The 22,677-nt window shown below is 41.2% G+C and overlaps 3 protein-coding genes across 4 annotated transcripts in view; 2 read left to right on the forward strand and 1 right to left on the reverse strand.

Annotated features, from left to right (window-relative positions):
* LOC121545923 (src kinase-associated phosphoprotein 1-like) overlaps window positions 1–1,254 on the forward strand; it is a 31,639-nt gene extending 30,385 nt beyond the window's left edge. The window contains exon 13 of the mRNA XM_041856888.2: window positions 296–1,254. The gene's annotated coding sequence lies outside the window, so the exon portion shown is untranslated. The remainder of the gene's footprint in view (window positions 1–295) is intronic.
* On the reverse strand, window positions 969–13,303 carry LOC121545847. The gene is made up of 6 exons (XM_041856759.2): window positions 12,357–13,303; window positions 11,852–11,938; window positions 5,486–5,586; window positions 5,257–5,352; window positions 4,848–5,069; window positions 969–4,274 (listed from the first exon to the last, which is right to left on the reverse strand). The coding sequence occupies exons 1-6, from the start codon at window positions 12,381–12,383 to the stop codon at window positions 3,362–3,364; spliced, it is 1,446 nt and encodes a 481-aa protein (XP_041712693.1). The 5' UTR covers window positions 12,384–13,303; the 3' UTR covers window positions 969–3,361.
* Window positions 13,304–13,400: 97 nt separating this feature from the next.
* Window positions 13,401–22,602, forward strand: cbx1b (chromobox homolog 1b (HP1 beta homolog Drosophila)). Of its 2 annotated transcripts, none has more exons than XM_041857002.1 (6): window positions 13,401–13,867; window positions 15,628–15,712; window positions 16,907–17,330; window positions 17,449–17,611; window positions 17,701–17,795; window positions 21,870–22,602. In XM_041857002.1, exons 2-6 carry the CDS (start codon window positions 15,658–15,660, stop codon window positions 22,006–22,008), a joined length of 876 nt encoding a protein of 291 aa, XP_041712936.1. In that variant the 5' UTR covers window positions 13,401–13,867; window positions 15,628–15,657; the 3' UTR covers window positions 22,009–22,602. The 2 variants fall into 2 exon arrangements, with proteins under 2 accessions (XP_041712936.1, XP_041713018.1); XM_041857084.1 differs by having other exon boundaries at window positions 13,402–13,867; window positions 17,147–17,330.
* The last annotated feature ends 75 nt before the right edge of the window (window positions 22,603–22,677 follow it).

Consider the following 22,677-nt stretch of genomic DNA (forward strand, 5'->3'; position numbering starts at 1 on the left):
ATATATTCACAGCGGTGGACTGGCCATTTAAGACATCTGGTGGCTGAAAGTAGAACTGCAATTACTGCACAGACCCAAGGTGTGAAATTTTATCAGCATTATAAGGGATACTGATATGCTCAGTAATGTTTAATTATAGCATCATTGACATAATTGAATTGGGGGAAATGACTCTGTAGTGATATTAAGTATATGCCAGAGAAAACATACAGTATCACACTGCACTACTACAGGAACTGTTTGTTACGTGTTACTCTCTGATAATTTATCTTTGTATTGTACCTTACTTCCACAGTTGAGTGATGTGACTGCGTTCCCAATCCCCAACACTTCGAGACTGATGACAGACTGAGATTTTTTACTTTGCAATGTAATGCAGTGTAATTTTTTTGGTATGTTTTTGTAAAGATTGCTTCATTGCCATGCATAAATTACATTACCATTGTCCTTCTGAGGCCTTTGGTGTACACATCAAAGTATGGATAATTCTGATGTCAAAAAGGTTTCCTCTGTTTAGTTTTTTCCAATGTATTTGTGCCCGTGTGTGAATGGAAATGGCCAGCCATTGAGGAAACATTATGCCCCTGTGACAAAAATAGGAAATCCTCACCTCTGAGTGAACTGGGGGGGCTGGCTATTCGATATTTTGAAGCATATACGAACTGATGCCTTCAACAGCCTTGTGTCTGAGACTACAGTGCTTGTTATTTCTATGCTGACATATGTAGTCCACAAGGGGTCAGGCTTCCTCCCCTATCTTGTTTCACAAGGGGATGAATAGTTTTTCAATGAAGAGTTTGAAATTGGAATACCTGATAATTTGCAACAAAAAAAAAGATATAGATTTTTGATTGTTGAGCTTGTAAAAATATTTTATGTTATGTACATAATAACTTGTTTTACTGTGCATATGAAAGTCTATGGCAATATAAATGTCTGTAAATGTCATGCACTAAAATAGACTCAAGTGGGGGAAAAAACATTTTATTCCCAATTAAAATGATATTCCAAAGAAACATTGTTGTCAATAGGTGCATTCCTAGGTTGTTATTGACTATTTTTAGGTTGGTATATTGCTCATGTACATCCTTGTCTGAACTACATAAGTGAAAAAAAAACTGTCTGTCAACCATCTACATAACATAAAAGGGGTAACTTTTATGCCACTTAAAATAACTAATGCACCTGTTAAAATGCTGAATATGAGAACAAAAAGAACAGTAAAAGCATATGTTAGCTCTGACTGCATTGGTGTAACATGTTGACAATGATTTACAATGATACCAGTGTTGAGTAGTTTACTATACTATATCTATACTGTAACTAACTCCACCCCGAGGACAGAGAGGTTAGTAAAGCTAGTGTCCATGCAGCCTTGGTTCAACTGGCTATCATGGCTGACAAGACTGACATGAGAAACACAAAGCCTCATGAGTCCTTCCATGTCATTTCAGCAAGAAATGACACCCACCATCTCAGATTGTTCAGAAATCGTTTCTGTATTATTTACCATACATTTGTGTGAAAGTATCAGGTTTTGCCCACTAGATGCCACTGTTCCTGCTACTGCCACATCCATTTTGCTGGTCTCTTGTGTTTATTAAATGGATCACATTTTCTTTGCAACTTTAACCTCATAAGTCAAGCCAGTCCTCCATGAAAGCAATTCAGTTTGTCTTTCTCTTAGCAACCAAATGCTTCAACCCAATTCTCCTTGAATAGTCCAACAAATGGCAGCTCTCTGAGAGGGTTATCCCTATGGTGCAATTCTCATATGAAGATTTTTCCTACAAGGTCAAAAATGTTACAGCGAAATGGGCTAGTGACTAAAATGTTGTGACAACCCTAATAAAATTATAAACCACTGCATGGCAGTCCTATGTTTTTCAATACAATTATTAGAAAACATCTTTGTATGTAGTGTGATTAGTGATATTTACCATTAAACCCAACACCATTGCAAAACACTATACAGTGCGTGTTTGGTACTTTTACCACTGAAGACCATTAACGAACATAAGATTGAAACCATTTGGACTGCTGTAGCCTAAATGGTTTGCTTTTTCACCAGGAATGGTCTAACTAATCCAGACCTTTCCTGGACACAGATTAAGCCCAATAGGAGGACAAACTGAACTGCTTTCATGGAGGACTGGCTAGAATTGGGAGGATGACCACAACATTTATTTTCATCATGAGCAAAAGCTATTGGTTTTCTTCCCAAAGTTGCAAAGAAAACGTTGCGATCCATTTAATAAACACAGGAGACCAGCAAAACTGTGTGTGTGTGTGTGTGTGTGGGGGGTTAACTTCACCAGATTCACAGGGAAAACATTACATAGGATGAAAAAGCAATACTCCAAGGCGCAGCTCCATGTCAGACATAGGAAATTGATACTGTATACTGGTTATTGGGGTGGGATTGGTGTAGTGTGGGGGGTCCATGGGTGGATTTTGTTCACGTCGTACTCATCTGTCAGGAAGAATTATGATTCAAATAGGATGTTAGGTACTATATTTATTGACGATTATATGAATCCAATCATTCAAAATGGCCAATTTGGGTGCAATCAATTTGCTTAATTCCTCAGAGATCAAATTATATTTCCACAAAATAATCTTTCAGGAATGCTAATTGGATCTGTTTCTAACTACAGAAACGATTTCAGGACAATCTGAGATTGTGTGTGTCGAAATCCTCTTTCTTGTGCTTTTAGGTGGAACGACACTCACCCCCCCGTTTGCTCAAGCTGAACCCAGAAACCAACCCACAACAGCAATGCAGTATACCTAAGGGAATGCATGCAGGATGACACTTTTTTTTCTCCAGAAGTTATGAATAAAACGCAGTCAAAGTTGATTGCACGATAAGTAACTTTCACCCACTCCAAACTCGTAATCACGTTTTAACTGCGACACAGTTCTGGATCACACAGCTTTCTGAAGGCATGTGAATTAACTGCCAAAATATTTGCCACATTAAAACCATTGGGGCAACACAGCCGGTTGAGTTAAACGGACTAATTCCCTCTCCGACTGACACCATTGGTCCCCTGAGCATTGGGTACCTCAGGTGTGATTTCTTCATGTGAGGGATCTTGGTTCGTTTCGGGCTTTAGAATGTGTTGTTGCAGACTTCTTCTGCCTCTGTGCGGTCTGTTTGGTAATTTCCCTTCTCCATGTAGCTATTTGTCTCGTGTTGCATTTTCATTATTGGCAGAATCCTTGTCGTCGCTCTCCTTATTACTCCCATCGGATGTTGTTGTTTCCCCATTCCCGACTCTCCCCATCCTCTCCATTCATTTCCTCGTCTCTCAACCTCTTTGGTTGTGTCCAGCTGATCTTCTACTTGTTGAATGTCCTAGGGAGCCGCCTTTCCACCTCGAAATGAGTCATCGACTTCTCCCTTTTGGGTTGCAACATCTCCACTTTCTACCTCTTGGGTTGAGTCATCAACACTTTCCACTTCTTCGGTTGTGATCTCATGACAGTCTTCCTCTAGGCTGATCTCTATGTGGGAGTTTCTCTCATCCGTGTGTCCTTGGCTGTCCAGCTCAATGGCTGTTACTGTGTTGCAGTCCCCTTCTGAGGTTCTCTTCTCGTGACTGATGCTTTCTTGAGCTTCCTCCGCAGGGTTAAGGTCCTCTAGAACTGTCTCCCTTAGGCCATCATCTCCATCTTGAGGAGTTTCCTCATGGATGTCTAGCTCTGGGCTACTCTGTTTGGGAGGGATTGTCTGTGTAGTCGTGTCTGTATGGGTCTCACCCTCAAGGGCCACTTCCGATTCACACTCCTCCTCCAGGCCTAGGTCTAGGTTACTCTGTTTGGGATGAATTATATCTGTAGGTATGTTAGCATGGCTCTCCTCCTTAATGACCCTCTCAGTCTTCAACTCCGTTACACATCCCTCTTCCAAGCCTGTGTCCTTTTCACAGTGCAGTTCCACAAGTGTCAGCTGTTGACAATCCCCTTGGTGGATCACCTCCTCATGTTCGAGCCTCTCTGGGGTAGATTCTTCATGGCCATCCCACTTAAAGATAGTCTCCACTGGGCTGTGTGTCTCCAGGATGGCCTCTACCTGGAATACATTGTGGTCCTCCTGGGTGACCTCTAGGGAAAGGGTCTCAGTCTCACTGAGCTGTAACTCCACAGCGTCTATGTCATGGGCGTCAGCTAGAAACTTCTCAGTCATTAGGCCCTCTGGCTCACTGGAGGCGAGGTTCACAGGGTTGAGGGGCTCTTCACATTGCAGGGTAGGTAGATGAGGAGCAGGGCTGTGGGGAACGAATGGCCATGAAGTAACAATACTCAACATTACCTTTATACTGTAAAACCTGAAATACAAGTATGGGTAACGAATTGATGCAGAGACTCCCGATTTTTCACTTTAAAATGTATGTAAAAAAAAAAAATACAATGATTGCAAAGTTACACAAACCATACAACTATGCACAAGGCCTAGTTTTAACAATTTCCACAAAAACACATTTACTTGAAGAACAGCGCAGATGCAAAGTTTGGTAACAGAATGACGGTTTGTGCGGTCATTCTGTTACCAAACTTTGCATCTGCCGGGATTCAATCCAATCGCCCCTTTTCAGCTAAGCACCATTTAAAGGCAATATTACCGCGGTTGCGGAGATCGCATTCAAAGTAAACGCTGCAGATGTCGGCTCAATCAGAAATTATTAATGCGGACCAGATTGAATCCTGGCCTAAAACAATGTGTTCATTGAACACACTCACGTCTATTCAGGAGCCCACCAGAAGTTTCAACTCACAACTACACCTCATTTGTGCCTGTGTGGACAGTTGTGCTTTTTCATCTGTTGACACTCCAGTCTTACCTCTCCATGGACTCATAAGGAACTGGAGTAAGACTTGGGTCCTGGGTCGAGTCCTCTTCCGGAACCCAGCCCTGATTGGATGAGCCGTAGGTGAGGATGGCCTCTGTCACAGTGTAGGGGGTGTGGCCCTGCACACAGTCCAGGATGTGACCAACTGGCAGTTGGGTTTGCAGGAAGAGGTGGAGCTGACTGTCTGACAGACACACTGTCATGGTGCACACTCTGAAGAAAGAAAAGGTACGCCAATGCCATGCTCAATGTTGGGGTCTCATTTTATTTGATTAGTCATGGTAAATGTTTCCTTTGTGCTCATTTCAGGTGTGACAATAATGACAAAGAGGGAACAACCAAGCACTATAATTGAAATGGTGAAGTCATTGATAATTATTAACTTAGGAGAGGAACTGACTTGTCCAGGAAGGACTGCAGGCCTTTCCTCCTCTTCTCTAGGAAGTCCTCACCACTAAAGGAGAAGAAGGGCTTGCTGGGCAGGTCTGGGACGGATCTATAGGACAGACAGGGACAGAAAATAACCCATAGCTTGCATAACAGGACAACTTCACATTGGTGTTCCAAATGATTTTTTTCAAACATGCAGTTTAAAGCCACGCACATTGGGGGACATTGCTATGACTTACACCAAGCCAGTGTTCTTCTGCATCCTCTTCTTGAGCCAGACAAACTCACTGTAGCGCCGGCGCACACAGGACATCTTCGCTGTGAAGGCCTTGCTGTTGGTCTGTGAGTAAAAAGAGAGGGTGCACCATTACATACTGTGGATACAGACAACGCCAATGGGAGATAAATTGATCCGTTTTGCGCGATAGCGATAAATACAACTTTTTTTAATTGCAGAGTTACTTTCCATTAGCGGCAGGGCTCTAGACTGACTTTTTCCAGTGCCAAGTAAGACATGAAAGAAGTTCGCTATTTATCTAACATGTTCAGGGAATACATGATGGATCTTTTGATGTGCAACATGTCAAAATAGGACTCAGAATGATCCAATTCATTTGAGGCTCTTTAGAGATTAATTTGCCTGCATATCTTTTGTGCATATTGGCCTAGGATATATACTACATAATTCACCCACCTGAGGAAGTGGGAACTCAAAACATATCCACATAATTTTCCTTCCTCATAATGCCATCTATTTTGTTAAGTGCACCAGTCCCTCCTGCAGCAAAGCACCCCCACAACATGATGCTGCCACCCCCGTGCTTCACGGTTGGGATGGTGTTCTTCGGCTTGCAAGCGTTCCCCTTTTTCCTCCAAACATAACGATGGTCATTATGGCCAAACAGTTCTATTTTTGTTTCATCAGACCAGAGGACCTTTCTCCAAAAAGTATGATCTTTGTCCCCATGTGCAGTTGCAAACCGTAGTCTGGCTTTTTTATGGCGGTTTTGGAGCAGTGGCTTCTTCCTTGCTGAGCGGCCTTTCAGGTTATGTCGATATATGACTCGTTTTACTGTGGATATATATACTTTTGTACCTGTTTCCTCCAGCATCTTCACAAGGTCCTTTGCTGTTGTTCTGGGATTGATTTGCACTTTTCGCACCAAAGTACGTTAATCTCTAGGAGACAGAACGCGTCTCCTTCATGAGCGGTATGACGGCTGCGTGGTCCCATGGTGTTTATACTTGCGTACTATTGTTTGTACAGATGAACGTGGTACCTTCAGGCGTTTGGAAATTGCTCCCAAGGATGAACCAGACTTGTGGAGGTCTACAATTTTTTTTCTGAGGTCTTGGCTGATTTCTTTTGATTTTCCCATGATGTCAAGCAAAGAGGCACTGAGTTTGAAGGTATGCCTTGAAATACATCCACATGTACACCTCCAATTGACTCAAATGATGTCAATTAGCCTTTCAGAAGCTTCTAAAGCCATGATATTATTTTCTGGAATTTCCCAAGCTGTTTAAAGGCACAGTCAACTTAGTGTATGTAAACATCTGACCCACTGGAATTGTGATACAGTGAATTATATGTGAAATAATCTGTCTGTAAACAATTGTTGGAAAAATGACTTGTGTCATGCACAAAGTAGATGTCCTAACCGACTTTCCAAAACTATAGTTTGTTAACAAGAAATATGTGGAGTGGTTGAAAAACAAGTTTTAATGACTCCAACCTGTATGTAAACTTCTGACTTCAACTGTAGCTGACATTCTTATGTGTTTTATTTCTCACATGTTTTATTTTCTTTATTTAACTTTGCATGGTTGAGGAAGAGCTTGTAAGTAAGCATTTCACCTGTTGTATTCGGCACGTGACAAATATATACAGTACCAGTCAAAAGATGACACACCTACTCATTTCTTTATTTTGACTATTTTCTACATTGTAGAATAATAGTGAAGACATCAAAACTATGAAATAACACATATGGAATCATGTAGTAACCAAAAAAGTGTTAAACAAATCAAAATATATTTTAGATTCTTCAAAGTAGCCACCCTTGGCCTTCATGACAGCTTTGCACACCCTTGGCATTCTCTCAACCAGCTTCATGAGGAATGCTTTTCCAACAGTCTTGAAGGAGTTCCCACATACAGTGGGGGAAAAAAGTATTTAGTCAGCAACAATTGTGCAAGTTCTCCCACTTAAAAAGATGAGAGAGGCCTGTAATTTTCATCATAGGTACACGTCAACTATGACAGACAAATTGAGAAAAAATTATCCAGAAAATCACATTGTAGGATTTTTAATGAATTTATTTGCAAATTATGGTGGAAAATAAGTATTTGGTCACCTACAAACAAGCAAGATTTCTGGCTCTCACAGACCTGTAACTTCTTCTTTAAGAGGCTCCTCTGTCCTCCACTCGTTACCTGTATTAATGGCACCTGTTTGAACTTGTTATCAGTATAAAAGACACCTGTCCACAACCTCAAACAGTCACACTCCAAACTCCACTATGGCCAAGACCAAAGAGCTGTCAAAGGACACCAGAAACAAAATTGTAGACCTGCACCAGGCTGGGAAGACTGAATCTGCAATAGGTAAGCAGCTTGGTTTGAAGAAATCAACTGTGGGAGCAATTATTAGGAAATGGAAGACATACAAGACCACTGATAATCTCCCTCGATCTGGGGCTCCACGCAAGATCTCACCCCGTGGGGTCAAAATGATCACAAGAACGGTGAGCAAAAATCCCAGAACCACACGGGGTGACCTAGTGAATGACCTGCAGAAAGCTGGAACCAAAGTAACAAAGCCTACCATCAGTAACACACTACGCCGCCAGGGACTCAAATCCTGCAGTGCGAGACGTGTCCCCCTGCTTAAGCCAGTACATGTCCAGGCCCGTCTGAAGTTTGCTAGAGTGCATTTGGATGATCCAGAAGAGGATTGGGAGAATGTCATATGGTCAGATGAAACCAAAATAGAACTTTTTGGTAAAAACTCAACTCGTCGTGTTTGGAGGACAAATAATAATAATAAATAATAATAATAATAATAAGCCATTTAGCAGACGCTTTTATCCAAAGCGACTTACAGTCATGCGTGCATACATTTTTGTGTATGGGTGGTCCCGGGGATCGAACCCACTACCTTGGCGTTACAAGCGCCGTTCTCTACCAGCTGAGCTACAGAGGACCACACAAAGAATGCTGAGTTGCATCCAAAGAACACCATACCTACTGTGAAGCATGGGGGTGGAAACATCATGCTTTGGGGCTGTTTTTCTGCAAAGGGACCAGGACGACTGATCCGTGTAAAGGAAAGAATGAATGGGGCCATGTATCGTGAGATTTTGAGTGAAAACCTCCTTCCATCAGCAAGGGCATTGAAGATTAAACGTGGCTGGGTCTTTCAGCATGACAATGATCCCAAACACACCGCCCGGGCAACGAAGGAGTGGCTTCGTAAGAAGCATTTCAAGGTCCTGGAGTGGCCTAGCCAGTCTCCAGATCTCAACCCCATAGAAAATCTTTGGAGGGAGTTGAAAGTCTGTGTTGCCCAGCGACAGCCCCAAAATATCACTGCTCTAGAGGAGATCTGCATGGAGGAATGGGCCAAAATACCAGCAACAGTGTGTGAAAACCTTGTGAAGACTTACATGAAACGTTTGACCTGTGTCATTGCCAACAAAGGGTATATAACAAAGTATTGAGAAACTTTTGTTATTGACCAAATACTTATTTTCCACCATAATTTGCAAATAAATTCATTAAAAATCCTACAATGTGATTTTCTGGATTTTTTTCCTCATTTTGTCTGTCATAGTTGACGTGTACCTATGATGAAAATTACAGGCCTCTCTCATCTTTTTAAGTGGGAGAACTTGCACAATTGGTGGCTGACTAAATACTTTTTTCCCCACTGTATGCTGCGCACTTGTTGGCTGCTTTTCCTTCACTCTGCAGTCCAACTCATCCCGAACCATCTTGGGTTGAGGTCGGGTGATTGTGGAGGCCAGGTCATCTGATGTAGCACTGCATCACTCTTCTTCTTGGTCAAATAGCCCTTACACTGCCTGGAGGTGTGTTCTGAGTCCTGTTGAAAAACAAGTGATAGTCCCACTAAGCGCAAACCAGATGGGATGGCATATTGCTGCAGAATGCTGTGGTAGCCATGCTGGTTAAGTGTGCCTTGAATTCTAAATAAATCACAGACAGTGTCACCAGCAAAGCACCCCCACCCCTCCTCCTCCATGCTTCACGTCGGAACCACACATGCGGAGATCATCCGTTCACCTACTATGCGTCTCACAAAGACATGGTGGTTGGAACCAAAAATCTCTAATTTGGACTCCAGACCAAAGACAGATTTCCACCGGCCTAATGTCCATTGCTTGTGTTTCTTGGCCCAAGCAAGTCTCTTCTTCTTATTGGTGTCCTTAAGTAGTGGTTTCTTTGCATTAATTCGACCATGAAGGCCTGATTCATGCAGTTTCCTCTGAACAGTTGATGTTGAGATGTGTCTGTTACTTGAACTCTGTGAAGCATTTATTTGGGCTGCAATTTCTGAGGCTGGTAACTCTAATGAACTTATCCTCTGCAGCAGAGGTAACTCTGGGTCTTCCTTTCCTGTGGCGGTCCTCATGAGAGCCAGTTTCATCATAGCGCTTGATGGTTTTTGTGACTGCACTTGAAAGTTTCAAAGTTCTTGAACTTTTCTGGATTGACTGACCTTCATGTCTTAAAGTAATGATCGACTGTCGTTTGTTTTGCTTTGAGCTGTTCTTGCCATAATATGGACTTAGTCTTTTACCAAATAGGGCCATCTTCTGTATACCACCCCTACATTGTCACAAGACCACTGATTGGCTCAAACACAAGAAATTCCACAAATTATCTTTTAACAAGGCACACCTGTTAATTGAAATGCATTACAGGTGACTACCTCATGAAGCTGGTTGAGAGAATGCCAAGAGTGTGCAAAGCTGTCATCAAGGCAAAGGGTGGCTACTTTGAAGAATCTCAAATATAAAATATATTTTGATTTGTTGAACACTTTTTGGGTTACTACATGATTCCATATGTGTTATTTCATAGTTCTGATGTCTTCACTATTATTCTACAATGTAGAAAATAGTAAAAATAAAGAAAAACCCTGGAATATGTAGGTGTCCAAACTTTTGACTGGTACTGTATATATACATATTTTTTAAATTCTGCATTATGTCCTTCTGATGACTGAATCAAGCAACGCACCCGAATCCATTCTACTTAGGAGATAGGCTAATGTCAACAAGGGACAAGGATCGTACAGATTAAGAACTTGAACTGCTGGATTCCATTGTGTTTACAGAGAACAAAGTCAATACTAGACTGTCAAGCAATTTGAACGAAGCCTTCCAATGTTAAAGGTAGACTCAGCAAAATGACGTTGCCACGAGCAGCACCGCAGATATTGAGATGAGCGAGATGCAAGACTTCGCTCTCACAGTCACACACAATATCTGCGCATGTGCACGGGTTCACTTCACGCTGTTACGGCGTGGTAGCCAGGGCACCAAAACAGCGGAGAAGTCGAGCCTCGCGCTTCAACGCTCTTAGTTGTTGCGGAGATTGACCCAGTATGCTGTTTACTTTCTGCATCGACGTCATATCGCTGAGTCTACCTTTAAGCCTCCAGTTTCTCCAGCTAGCCAGCGCAAAATGTGGTTATGGCTTCGAGAATCAGCCTACATCAAAATAGCTTGATGCTGGTTTAGCAATTCATTACCATGAGTCAAATATCATGGGGAGAGAAAAGTCAACAGAAGAGATTATCAAAAGGCACATATCATTGTAGAATTCATACCAACAAATGTTGTTTACCTCTATGGAGTTCTGTAAACTTATTCAGTTAATCAAGTATATTCATTTATTCATGTGTCCAACCATGTATTCATAATGTAATTTGTCTAGTTGATCATACAGTGTTTATTAGTATTTAGAAATGTAACTTAGATGTAGTGGGAAACGTCATGTGTATAAGCATGTGAATTGAAAATACTTTTGAGTGAATAGAAGCAAGAATTCGGCCTTGAGATGGGCCTCTAGTGCCCGAAACGATAAGGAGAGAGCAGAAAATGTGTGCGGTGTGTGAAGAGGGTAATGGGCAGCTATGGAAAATGACCAGTTGATATGTGGGAGTCATGTGCTGGTTGGAAAGTATATGTAGAACATTCTGTAACATTCATATTTTAGTGCATTTTATTATGACACTTCTGGTGGATAAACGTTTGAAAGTCAGAGGTTTTGTCTCTGGTTCTATTAAAAGGAGCATTATAAGGAATAGAGTACAAGACTGATCTTTCCATCACCCCCAGCATTCCTACCCACAGGCCAACCACTTTAGTGATATCATGTAGGTCCATTTGGTGACTGAGTAGTCATTTATTTTTCCTGGTCCTGACTCATCTATGACAAATGCACATAATGAGAGTCTTAAGTAATTTCAAACTAGCCCTTTCCGATGACTTGGGATCTACAGCTCTAATAAGGACATATGCACTCATTGAGACAACTGCTTCTTTGTCGCGTTTAGACGGTGAATGGATACTCACGTGAAGGAATATCCTGAAATCCACGTACGAGTTCCAAGAGCCGTCATTCTGAACCCGAGGGTCTTGGACCCGCACAGCAACAAACTCCTGCAGAGACAAACAAAATAGCGCTTTCACTAACAGAGGGAACTGCAGGCAGTTTGTGTAGCTAAATTGGTGAATCAACAGCTAGCAAAGTTACGAGGAAGTGATACAACATGGGGTTGATGGCTCCATGTCATGGGGCAAGTCATGGGATGAATCTAAATTGCATCTCCTCGGGTCCTGTCTCCTCGCCTCCTACTCGGAACCCATTGGATGATTAGGTCAGAGGGGCGGGACCTTTAGATTTCTCATCGAATGGATTTTGAGAATGAGGAGAGGAAGCGAGGAAAGCAATTGAGATTCTCCCATGGATAGCTCGTCACACTACTGTATATCCTTTTTCACCCAACAGTTTAATTAACCAGAGGCTACAGTGTAGAAGAGTGTCAGGGTAAATTAGGAGAGAATGAGGGTAACTTACATCTTCTTCGTGATTCTTAATCATCATTTAGAGTATCTGTTAATCCATTGGAGTAAAATGTTTGCAAAAAATAAACACTTTCATTCCAGCTCTAAAAAAACTATACATAGGCAGATTATTCGGTGATTTAGCTGCCTCCCTAAAAATGGTATTGGTATCGGACCCAAAAATCCCATATCGGTCGGGCTCTAATGTACATATTCTTCGTGATTCTTAATCATCCTTCCGTAGGCTACGCTGCACATGATACATCTGCCAAACAAAACAAAAAACACAAAATACAAGAATCAATATCAACGAGTCAGCAAAGAGGGAAAAACTCAGCCTATGCTTCTCTTCCACCCCTCAAGTCTCACTAAAGCACTCAGTCACGAGGACAACGTTTCAGTGCCGTAATAAGTTTTGTGAAAAATGTACGACTGGATAACATCTCAAATGCAGTTAGTCTTTTGCTTCTCTCGATTTCTTTGCTGTTAGCCATGTTTGGGAACAGCAGACTGGGGATGAATGCCTTCACTTGCCCTTTGCCCTCAAGATAAACCCCTCCTCGTCTTGATAGCACTGTCACTGGCAATATGTTTAATTCCTCCACCACCAACCACTCCTGTGTAAAAAATAAAAAGTATTTCACTGTAACCACATTGTAAAAACAAATGTTGATACTAATCAAAAGTCAATAACACTAACGTTAGTCTAGCTAGGAAGTGTGGGTAAACAAACAAACTGATAAATCATGTTTTGGAATGACAACTAGGGCTAGGCGGTTACTTTCATATAGTCGGGGTATATTTTAAACGTCTTCTTAAAAACGTGTTTTGAAAGACCCCCAAATAATTAGCTATTCAGAGTTGAGCGCTCCAACAGATCTTTAGAAAAAGTCTCCGTCTACAATTGTGTCGAATGTCAATAAAATCCGTAGCTACAATCAATGCAAAGATCTGCGGAACTCCGCGCAGTTTCAACGCAATTGTATTTACTAAAATCATGCCTTGGCGTCAGTCACGACGTAATATCCGTTTCCGGGCAAACTCAAAACCTTTAAATAAATAAATAAACAGTCGCCATTTTACCTTCATGTTAAATGTTACAGCGCCGACACTTTTGACCTTAGTAGCTACAATATTATGGACAGGAGAAAATCATACGCATTTAGTAGAAAATGCTGGGTTAAAATCGAACATGTTCGATCGGGAGCGGATAGATACCTCGCTGGTACACTCACTGTGCAGATCGACCGACTAGCTAATCTCTAAATCATCTGAGACACCCACATGAGATAACTTTGGTTTCGTTGGGAAATCCACACAATGTAGAATCGTTGCACGTGTACAAAGAATTTGAGCTCGGACACGAAGGGGGCGGACACGATATATTTAGCTTACACAAGCTCATATTTGATTGATAATAAACTAAACAAATTGATATAAGAAATTATAACCCAGGTTATTTTGCTAATCATATCTCAACATTTGAAGACAGACACTATTTTTCCTCGAATAACTCGTTTTGAGGTGAGTTGCATTCTATCCTTGCAAATCTTCGCTACCTGCACGTTTGTGTTGGGAAATAATGTAATTATAACTAGCTACAGCGTGCATCTAGCCAACTACATAAAGATAATAATGCATTACCATATACATTGCGCTTTTGTTTGATTAACTAGCTAACACATTCAGAATGTGCATGCTAGTGCTGCTTTTGTTTTCTATTGAAACCAATATGGAGGAGAGTGGCGTGTGTAGCTAGTACTCGCCCGAATCGCTACTGGACCATGGCTCTGTAAATAACAGGCAGCACTAGTAGTTAGACCGCTAACTCCGTTTTCAAACGATATTAAACCATTTTTGGACAACTGTTTATGATTTGCACACTGGTCAATCATGATACCGTATCACCACCGAGTTTCTAAACGATATTTGGTTGACCTCGTATTGTAGCCAGTGTGCCAACTATTTTTCAGTGAGAATCTGTATTGCTCGTTGACTTGCCGCTAGAGGACCGTTTCCGCGGGGACGTCACAGTACCAATTTACCTTGCTGCGGCACTGCTGCGTTTCTCTATGTAGCGTTTTTGCCCCCTTTTCCGCCGCACACCCCTGTGCCTCTGCCTGTGATTTCTGTTGCACAGACAACTTCTCTCATTCTCGTTTGCGGCAGAATTGAGTGGGAAAATTCGCTAAATTCTATTAAAACCATAGAAACCCTCGGTGTCGAAACTCCCCAAAGGCAGTCTGAAAAGTAGCTGCATTTGTCGCTAGACTCTTTTACCAATAAAAGTCGCTGATGGGGTCTGAAAACTCACTAAATAAGCAGCACTGATTGTAGCGCCGAGAGCAAGAGGGGTTTTGACTAGATTAGATACAGCTTTTGTCAGATTTGACTTTTCGTAATAGGTTAGGAGAACGTATGCAGCAGGTTAGAGTAACTAACGGAGAAGGGTTAGGGTTAGCTAAAATGCCCAGTATGAAAAAAGATATATGCACTCACTAACTGTAAATCGCTCTGGATAAGAGCGTCTGCTAAATGACTAAAATGTAGCCCTTCTAGCCATGACCCCCTAGAGAGCGTAGTTCTTCCTGAGATGACAAACATTTACATTTTAGTCATTTAGCAGACGCTCTTATCCAGAGCGACTTACAGTTAGTGAATGCATACTGGCCCCCCGTGGGAAACGAACCCACAACCCTGGTGTTGCAAGCGCCATACTCTACCAACTGAGCTACAGGGGACCACGTAAAGGGAATAATAGCACCATCTTGTGGCCGGTTGGCCTACTCGTATTGTAAGCGGGAGCTAGCCCTCCAGATGTTGCACAGATTGAAGGATGTGTTTATGCTCCATCTCCTGCATGATGGCCCCAGTAATTTTGGGAGCTAGCTACCACATATCTGTGGTGAATTGAGCCCAGGAAAAAAATTGTGGCTGCCAATGGACACCCTATCCATATTCTTGTGCTTCTCTCGAGCACTGTGCTCATTCACTATTAGAAATGTGTGCACTGGTACTCTTGGTGCACATCTATTTTTAGTATCTACAAAAAATAAACAATTTACTGTGACTTTTAGGCTTAGTAAACCTGTAATAACTATGAATTCCCCAAAGTTCTCAATTTTTTTTGCCCAACTACATCAAGGGCCCCTGTTAGAGCCGTGTAAAAAAATGCTATAGACATGTAGACTCTCATGAATCGCTTTCTCTCCAATGCTATTTTTTTTATCCTGTCTACCTTATTGATTCCTGACCCCCATCGCCCTACTCTTGACGTTGACCAGGAACCAACTGCTGGTCCCACGGTCTACCTGATGAGTATGAGCGAATCTACAGAACCTTCTAATGATGCTCCCACTCTTACTGAAGGTCTTATAACATTTTTCAAATATACAAACCATTTCACTGTTTTGTCTGTGTGGGGTAAGGGAGCAGATGTTTTTGCAAAAGTCAAGCTGCTATTTCTACTAACAAATCTTCTTCTGCAGCAGTGGGTAAACAAAGGTGTTTATCATTTATGTGTGGCACTCCGTGATGTTGTGAGTTTCCCATCTACCTCTAATGTGTTTCACTGAATTACAGTATATAATTTCAAAAGGTGAGGCTACCTCGCACAAGATGCCATAGACTTAGCATCTGTAGGCTTTAAAGGGGCAATCTGCAGTTGCTACATACATTTTTGGACTTATAAATTAATCATGACCGAAGTTATTGGCACCCTTGGTAAAGATAAGCAAAAAAGACTGTATAAAATAAATAATACAAATACTGAGCTATATTGTATGCAAAAAAAGGGGGGAACATTTTATATTATTTTATACTAGTACAATTGTTCAGAAATACATTTTGTTTAACAAGTAATAAAAACAATGGGGTTCTTTTCTGGTGTGTGCCTGGCCAAAGAGCTCTATTTTCAAAAGGCTCAGTGTCGTTATCCTCGCAAGGGGAGGATGCTGGAGTATGGAAAACGGGTGGCAATTTTGAAATGTCTTTTGAGATTTTTTTTATTACTTGTTAAACTAAATCTCCTTTAAGCAATTGTATTAGTATAAAATAATATCATTTTCAAATGTTTTGATCATTCAATATAGCTCAGTATTTGTATTATTTATTTTATAGCATGTTTTGCACATCTTTATCAAGGGTGGCAATAATTTAGGTAATGATCCTACTGTATACCCATTGATTCTTGAAGAATATAACTTATAAGAATATAATTTATAAATGCCTCATTAACTTAGTTAAACTGTCTTACCACCTCAGAACTTTTTACTCCAATGTTTGTAAACATTGTAAATGTTAACAAACACTGTATAGCTTCAACATGCTTAAAACTATAATTTTGTTATCTTGGGTGGTCAGTCCTTGTAGTATATGAATTTGAGAGTGGTTACAATTCTCCAGGCCCATCCCTCAGCTTTTTTACCAAAACAGAGGCGGGGAATTCCCTTTGTTATTTTTTCAACTGCGGATTACCCCTTGAGTGAAAAGTTCAGTATAAGTGTCACCGTCTACAAAGTGGGCGTTTTCTGGAGCCGTGATTTGCTGCTCCTGCACCCACAGCCCACATTACCCCTGCACCTGCAGACATCATTTCCCCTGCACCTGCAGACATCATTTCCCCTGCACCTGCAGACATCAATCCCCCTGCACCTGCAGACATCAATCCCCCTGCACCTGCAGACATCAATCCCCCTGCACCTGCAGACATCAACCCCACTGCACCTGCAGACATCAATCCCCCTGCACCTGCAGACATCAATCCCCCTGCAGCTGCAGACATCATTCCCCCTGCACCCACAGCCCCCACCCAGTCTCAGGTGACGATGACAACACCGGCTGATAAGACACAGGAGAAGAAGGCAGAGGATGTGGTGGGCGTGGAGGAAGAGGAGGAGGAAGAAGAATATGTGGTGGAGAAGGTCTTGAATCGAAGGGTGGTGAAAGGAAGAGTGGAGTACCTTCTCAAGTGGAAAGGCTTTTCGGAGTGAGTTTACACAATAATATCCGTAGTCTGTGGATTGCTTGTATTGACCAATCAAAACACCACTTTCCCTCCAATGCCGTTTTTGGGCTTAATTAACACTGCCTGTATGTTTATTCAGTGACGACAACACATGGGAACCAGAGGATAATTTGGACTGTCCCGACTTGATTGCACAGTTTCTGCAGAAACAGAAATCAGCTCATGAGTCTGTGGGTAAGAGGAAATCTGCAGAGACTAGCGTGGAAGGAGAGGAAAGTCGACCCAAGAAGAGAAAAGATGACGTAAGTCCTAGAGACCGAAGCGTGTACACAGATGGAATCGTTTGTCTTTACTCTTTCACATTGATTGACTGTGATTCACTGTGTTTTAGCCAGAGAAACTAAGGGGCTTCGCTCGAGGTTTGGATCCAGAAAGGATTATTGGTGCCACTGACTCCACTGGAGAACTCATGTTCCTCATGAAATGGTTTGTATAGCCCTTATCGCCCTATTCATTTTAATTTATTTTAACCTTTATACTGCTTACTAGACCTAATCATGCAGCAGCAGCATGTCAACTCATGTTGTACATACTGTGTACCTGTCAATTCCCAAACAGCATAGATCAGCATACATTTCAAGCTAGTCTATGCTGGTCAAGCTGGTCAGTGCTGGTCTGATGCTGGTCAAGCTGGTCTGACCAGCATGCACTAGCTCAGGGGTAGGCAACTAGATTAAGCCGCGGTACAATTTTTGTAGATGGGCCGGAACATAATAATTTGTAAACTGCAAATTGACCACAACTAAGCCCATAAAGAGATTGTATTGAAAATAACAATCATTCATACCTTGATTACATTGAGACATGATCACCTCTTTTTTTTTTTTTTTGTGGGAATACTTGGGAACAGATTTCCTAAATTAAACACATTTTAGCCGAATTCCTGGTGATTTTAGTCTTTTCTGACCAAAAACTAAAATCCTTAACGCTTACCTTAACCATTTTACATTTCAACTTCAATGGGGTGACTTTCCAAGGATACCAGATAGCAAGGACCTTTTTAGAATTTAAAAGCTCAGCAAAGTTCAAATGGGAATACAATGTCAGATATTTTGTTTATTTATACAACAGATTAATGTGATATCACTGTGCTTCATCTAATAGCAGAAACAAATGACCTGGATAGCAGTTGAGATTACATTAAAAGTCCATGGTTTAAGTGATCAATGCCGTTCAAGATTCTGCACTGATTATTACAGCAATTGTGAAGATCTCCACAGACCTGCGATGACCTATGCATGCTATCTTGAACATGCACGCCTTATGATTACATAAGAAGAAATGTACAGTGCAGTCGGAAAGTATTCAGACCCCTTGACTTTTTCCACTTTGTTACATTACAGCCTTATTCTAAAATTGATTAAATAGTTTTTTTCCCTTTATCAATCTACACATAATACCCCATAATGACAAAGCAAAAACAGGTTTAGACATTTTTGTAAATGTATTAAAAATAAAACACAGAAATATCACATTTTCATAAGTATTCAGACCCTTTACTCAGTACTTTGTTGAAGCACCTTTGGCAGCGATTACAGCCTCGAGTCTTCTTGGGTATGACGCTACAAGCTTGGCACACCTGTATTTGGGGAGTTTCTCAAATTCTCTGCAGATCCTCTCAAGCTCTTTCAGGTTGAATGGGGAGTGTCGCTGCACATCTATTTTCAGGTCTTGCCAGTGATGTTCGATCGGGTTCAAGTCCGGGCTCTGGCTGTGCCACTCAAGGATTTTCAGAGACTTGTCCCGAAGCCACTCTTGCGTTGTCTTGGTTGTGTGCTTAGGGTCGTTGTCCTGTTGGAAGGTGAACCTTCACCCCAGTCTGAAAAACATCCCCACAGCATGATGTTGCCACCACCATGCTTCCCCGTAGGGATGGTGCCAGGTTTCCTCCAGACGTGACGCTCAGCATTCAGGCCAAAGAGTTTAATCTTGGTTTCATCAGACCAGATAATCTTGTTTCTCATGGTCTGAGAGTCCTTTAGGTGCCTTTTGGCAAACTCCAAGTGGGCTGTCATGTGCCTTTTACTGAGGAGTGGCTTCCATCTGGCACTCTACCAAAAAGGCCTGATTGGTGGAGTGCTGCAGAGATGGTTGTCCTTCTGGAAGGTTCTCCCATCTCCAGAGGAACTCTGGAGCTCTGTCAGAGTGACCATCGGGTTCTTGGTCACCTCCCTGACCAAGGCCCTTCTCCCCCGATTGCTCAGTTTGGCCGGGCGGTCAGCTCTAGGAAGAGTCTTGGTGGTTCCAAACATCTTCTATCTAAGAATGATAGAGGCCACTGTGCAGACATTTTTTGGTACCCTTCCCCAGATCTGTGCCTTCAACATAATCCTGTCTCGGAGCTCCAATTCCTTCGACCTCATGGCTTGGTTTGCACTGTCAACTGTGGGACCTTATATAGACAGGTGTGTGCCTTTCCAAATCATGTCCAATCGATTTAAATTTACTACATGTGGACTCCAATCAAGTTGTAGAAACATCTCAAGGATGATCAATGGAAACAGGATGCACCTGTTTCGAGCTCAATTTCGAGTCTCATAGCAAAGGATCTGAATACTTATGTAAATAATGTATTTCTGTTTTTTATTTGTAATAAATTAGCACCAAAAAAATTATTGAATCCATTTTAGAATAAGGCTGTAACATAACAAAATGTGGAAAAAGTCAAGGGGTCTGAATACTTTCTGAATGCATTGTATAATTACAGTAACCTCAATGTGACCATGGCTATTTACTGTATTACAAAAATGTATATTGAATTGTTTGGTTGACAACAAAATATCAACATTTAAAGGAGATTTATGTACTGCTTGGATAGGTCCGTCTGAGCCACAGGCTTAATCCCATTCTTTAACTTTTTGTTGGAGATATGAATCCAACATATTATTTGTTAACTTGTCGACAAGTTAATAGGCTGTTTATTGTATATCAGAAGTGATATTGAATTGTGTTTGGTTGTCTGCGCATCCAAATATTAACATTTGAAGGAGATTTATCTTCTGCTTGGAACTATCCAAGCATTTGATCCTCCTTCAAATGTTGATATTTGGTTGCGTTGACAACCAAACACAATTCAATATCACTAAATATCATTACACTTTAAATCAACCAGAGCTTGAAACCCTAGGCCTATTATATTGTCTATTTTTAAAAATTCTGGGTTGAAGTCAAACAATTGTTGTTGATGACTTTGTAAATGCTATATACTGTAGACTTAAATAGCATAATTGATAAAGTATGGTCACATTTCATTTTCTCTGTTAAACCTACCCTTTGGAATGACTTACATTTACATTTTAGTCATTTAGCAGACGCTCTTATCCAGAGCGACTTACAGGAGCAATTAGGGTTAAGTGCCTTGCTCAAGGGCACATCGACAGATTTTTCACCTAGTCGGCTCGGGGATTAGAACCAGTGACCTTTCGGTTACTGGCACAACGCTCTTAACCACTAAGCTACCGACTTCAATAGCAATAGTGAATCTATTTCATTCTTAAGTGGAGATCTCTCAACAATCATTCTCACGATAGCACATTGTTAATAGTCAGTGATAAATATCAACGCTGGGTTGGGCTTGGTTAAAGCCTGGGATGGGAGACCAAAGGGCAGCTGTAGATAGATACATTATCCAGTAGGAGGTGCTTCCCAGACAATTTTTTTCTGATTAAAAATTTGACATTGTTTTAAAGGTACAAATTCAACATATTTTATACACGGTTTCTGTAGAAATTTGGTTACCGTGATGCCATAATCCTGTAGTTGAAATTTCACCCTCTTACTTTTTTTTCAAATCCAATGTATTTTCCATGTAGATTCCACATCACAATAAGTTGTCAAATTACGTTAAAACAACGTTGATTCAACCAGTTGGTGCCCAGTGGGATGCCTTAAATAATTAAGCACTTTGATGCTGGTTTTGCTGGTGATCAGCAAATGCTGGTATGCAGCATCACCAGCACAAACTGGTCACCAGCATTAGTGTCCAAAACCCAACGAAGGCTGGTCAATGCTGTTTTTTTCAGCAGGGTATGCATCAATGAAAACAACAATAGTGGATCCATTGCCTTCATCTCCTCATTCCCTGCATCCTGACCTACAGATGCGGTCAAATATATTGGGCACCCTTGCAGTTTGCAATGGAGCAGGATGATGTTTTTTTCTTTAAAAAACTGGTTAAATTGCCATTTTTACCCTGTAGGCACCTGCAATTTATGAGAATCATTGCCTCCAACCTAGTTAATTTTAACTTTGAATAATTTAGTACAGGTCATTTTACTGTTTTTCTTTTCTTGGTCCTGTGCAGTGGTAAATCAAACAAATACACATGTAAACACAATGTTTTTTCAATTTATTTTAGATGAAACAATCATGCAAGGGTGCCAATATATTTGACCACATCTGTATGCTTCATGGCGTCACTACAATCCCTGAACTAGCCTCAACCCTCTACTTAAGTACTCATCCAACTCGTGGTTCTCTCCACACGGCCTGTTCTTGTAGGAAAAACTCTGATGAAGCAGACCTGGTACCAGCTAAGGAGGCAAACGTGAAGTGTCCACAGGTGGTCATATCCTTCTATGAGGAGCGGCTTACGTGGCACTCTTACCCCACCGAGGAGAAGGAGGACGACAAGAACTAGCCGTTTTTGGTGTAAAGCTGGTTCTGAAGACTATAGAGGTAGTGCAAGGGCGTATGGGTTCTAGGCAGAGGGTCTTAAAAAGCAAGATAGCATTTGGACTCCCTTTTTGGCTTAATATCACCCATCAGGTTAAACTCTTATCTGGATATGATCAGTCAATACAGGCTATGGGTTATCTTGAGGAAACACAACCCTGGAAGAAATGTATAATGCAGTGTTAATTTTTTAAGATTCACTTCAGTGATGGTTTATTTGGATTCTACAAGATCATTTTCACACGGCACTTGACTAAGAGGTCCAGACCTTTTTGCTATGACAGTACTGTATAGGCTGGTGGAGATGTATTATCATTCATAGTGTTGTAAACAGGAGAATGGTGCCATTGTCTTTTAACGTAAATGTTTTGTAGCTTTTAGTGCAAAACGATGTTAATCTGTGCTCATTTTGTGACTGTTTTATTAGTGTATTAAGGTGACTTTTTTTTTTGAAAACCATATCTCTTTTTACTTTGCTCATTCGTCCATCTTATCATTCTAACATTTTCATAAACAGAACTTGCTTGTCTGTTTTTGGAGAATAAACAACTTTTTGTTACAGTTGTCTCAGTCTGACAGAAATAGCTTCAAGTTTGTGTAAATAGTTGGATAGCTACATTTAAGGCCTGATGTA

This window comes from Coregonus clupeaformis, chromosome 1 (assembly GCF_020615455.1).
Source record: "Coregonus clupeaformis isolate EN_2021a chromosome 1, ASM2061545v1, whole genome shotgun sequence".
Classification (NCBI taxonomy): domain Eukaryota; kingdom Metazoa; phylum Chordata; class Actinopteri; order Salmoniformes; family Salmonidae; genus Coregonus; species Coregonus clupeaformis.

What these genes read in the sequence shown, in the direction of transcription:
- LOC121545847 (XM_041856759.2), bottom strand. Translation starts at nt 12,383, where the DNA reads ATGATGATTAAGAATCACGAAGAAGAT. An exon ending in CTGCAGTCCTTCCTGGACAA is followed by an intron (nt 5,070 to 5,256) that starts GTCAGTTCCTCT and finishes TTCTTTCTTCAG; the next exon opens with AGTGTGCACCATGACAGTGT. An exon ending in CCTTATGAGTCCATGGAGAG is followed by an intron (nt 4,275 to 4,847) that starts GTAAGACTGGAG and finishes CGTTCCCCACAG; the next exon opens with CCCTGCTCCTCATCTACCTA.
- cbx1b (XM_041857002.1), top strand. Translation starts at nt 15,658, where the DNA reads ATGAGTATGAGCGAATCTACAGAACCTTCTAATGATGCTCCCACTCTT. An exon ending in AAGTGGAAAGGCTTTTCGGA is followed by an intron (nt 17,331 to 17,448) that starts GTGAGTTTACAC and finishes ATGTTTATTCAG; the next exon opens with TGACGACAACACATGGGAAC. An exon ending in CTCATGTTCCTCATGAAATG is followed by an intron (nt 17,796 to 21,869) that starts GTTTGTATAGCC and finishes CTGTTCTTGTAG; the next exon opens with GAAAAACTCTGATGAAGCAG.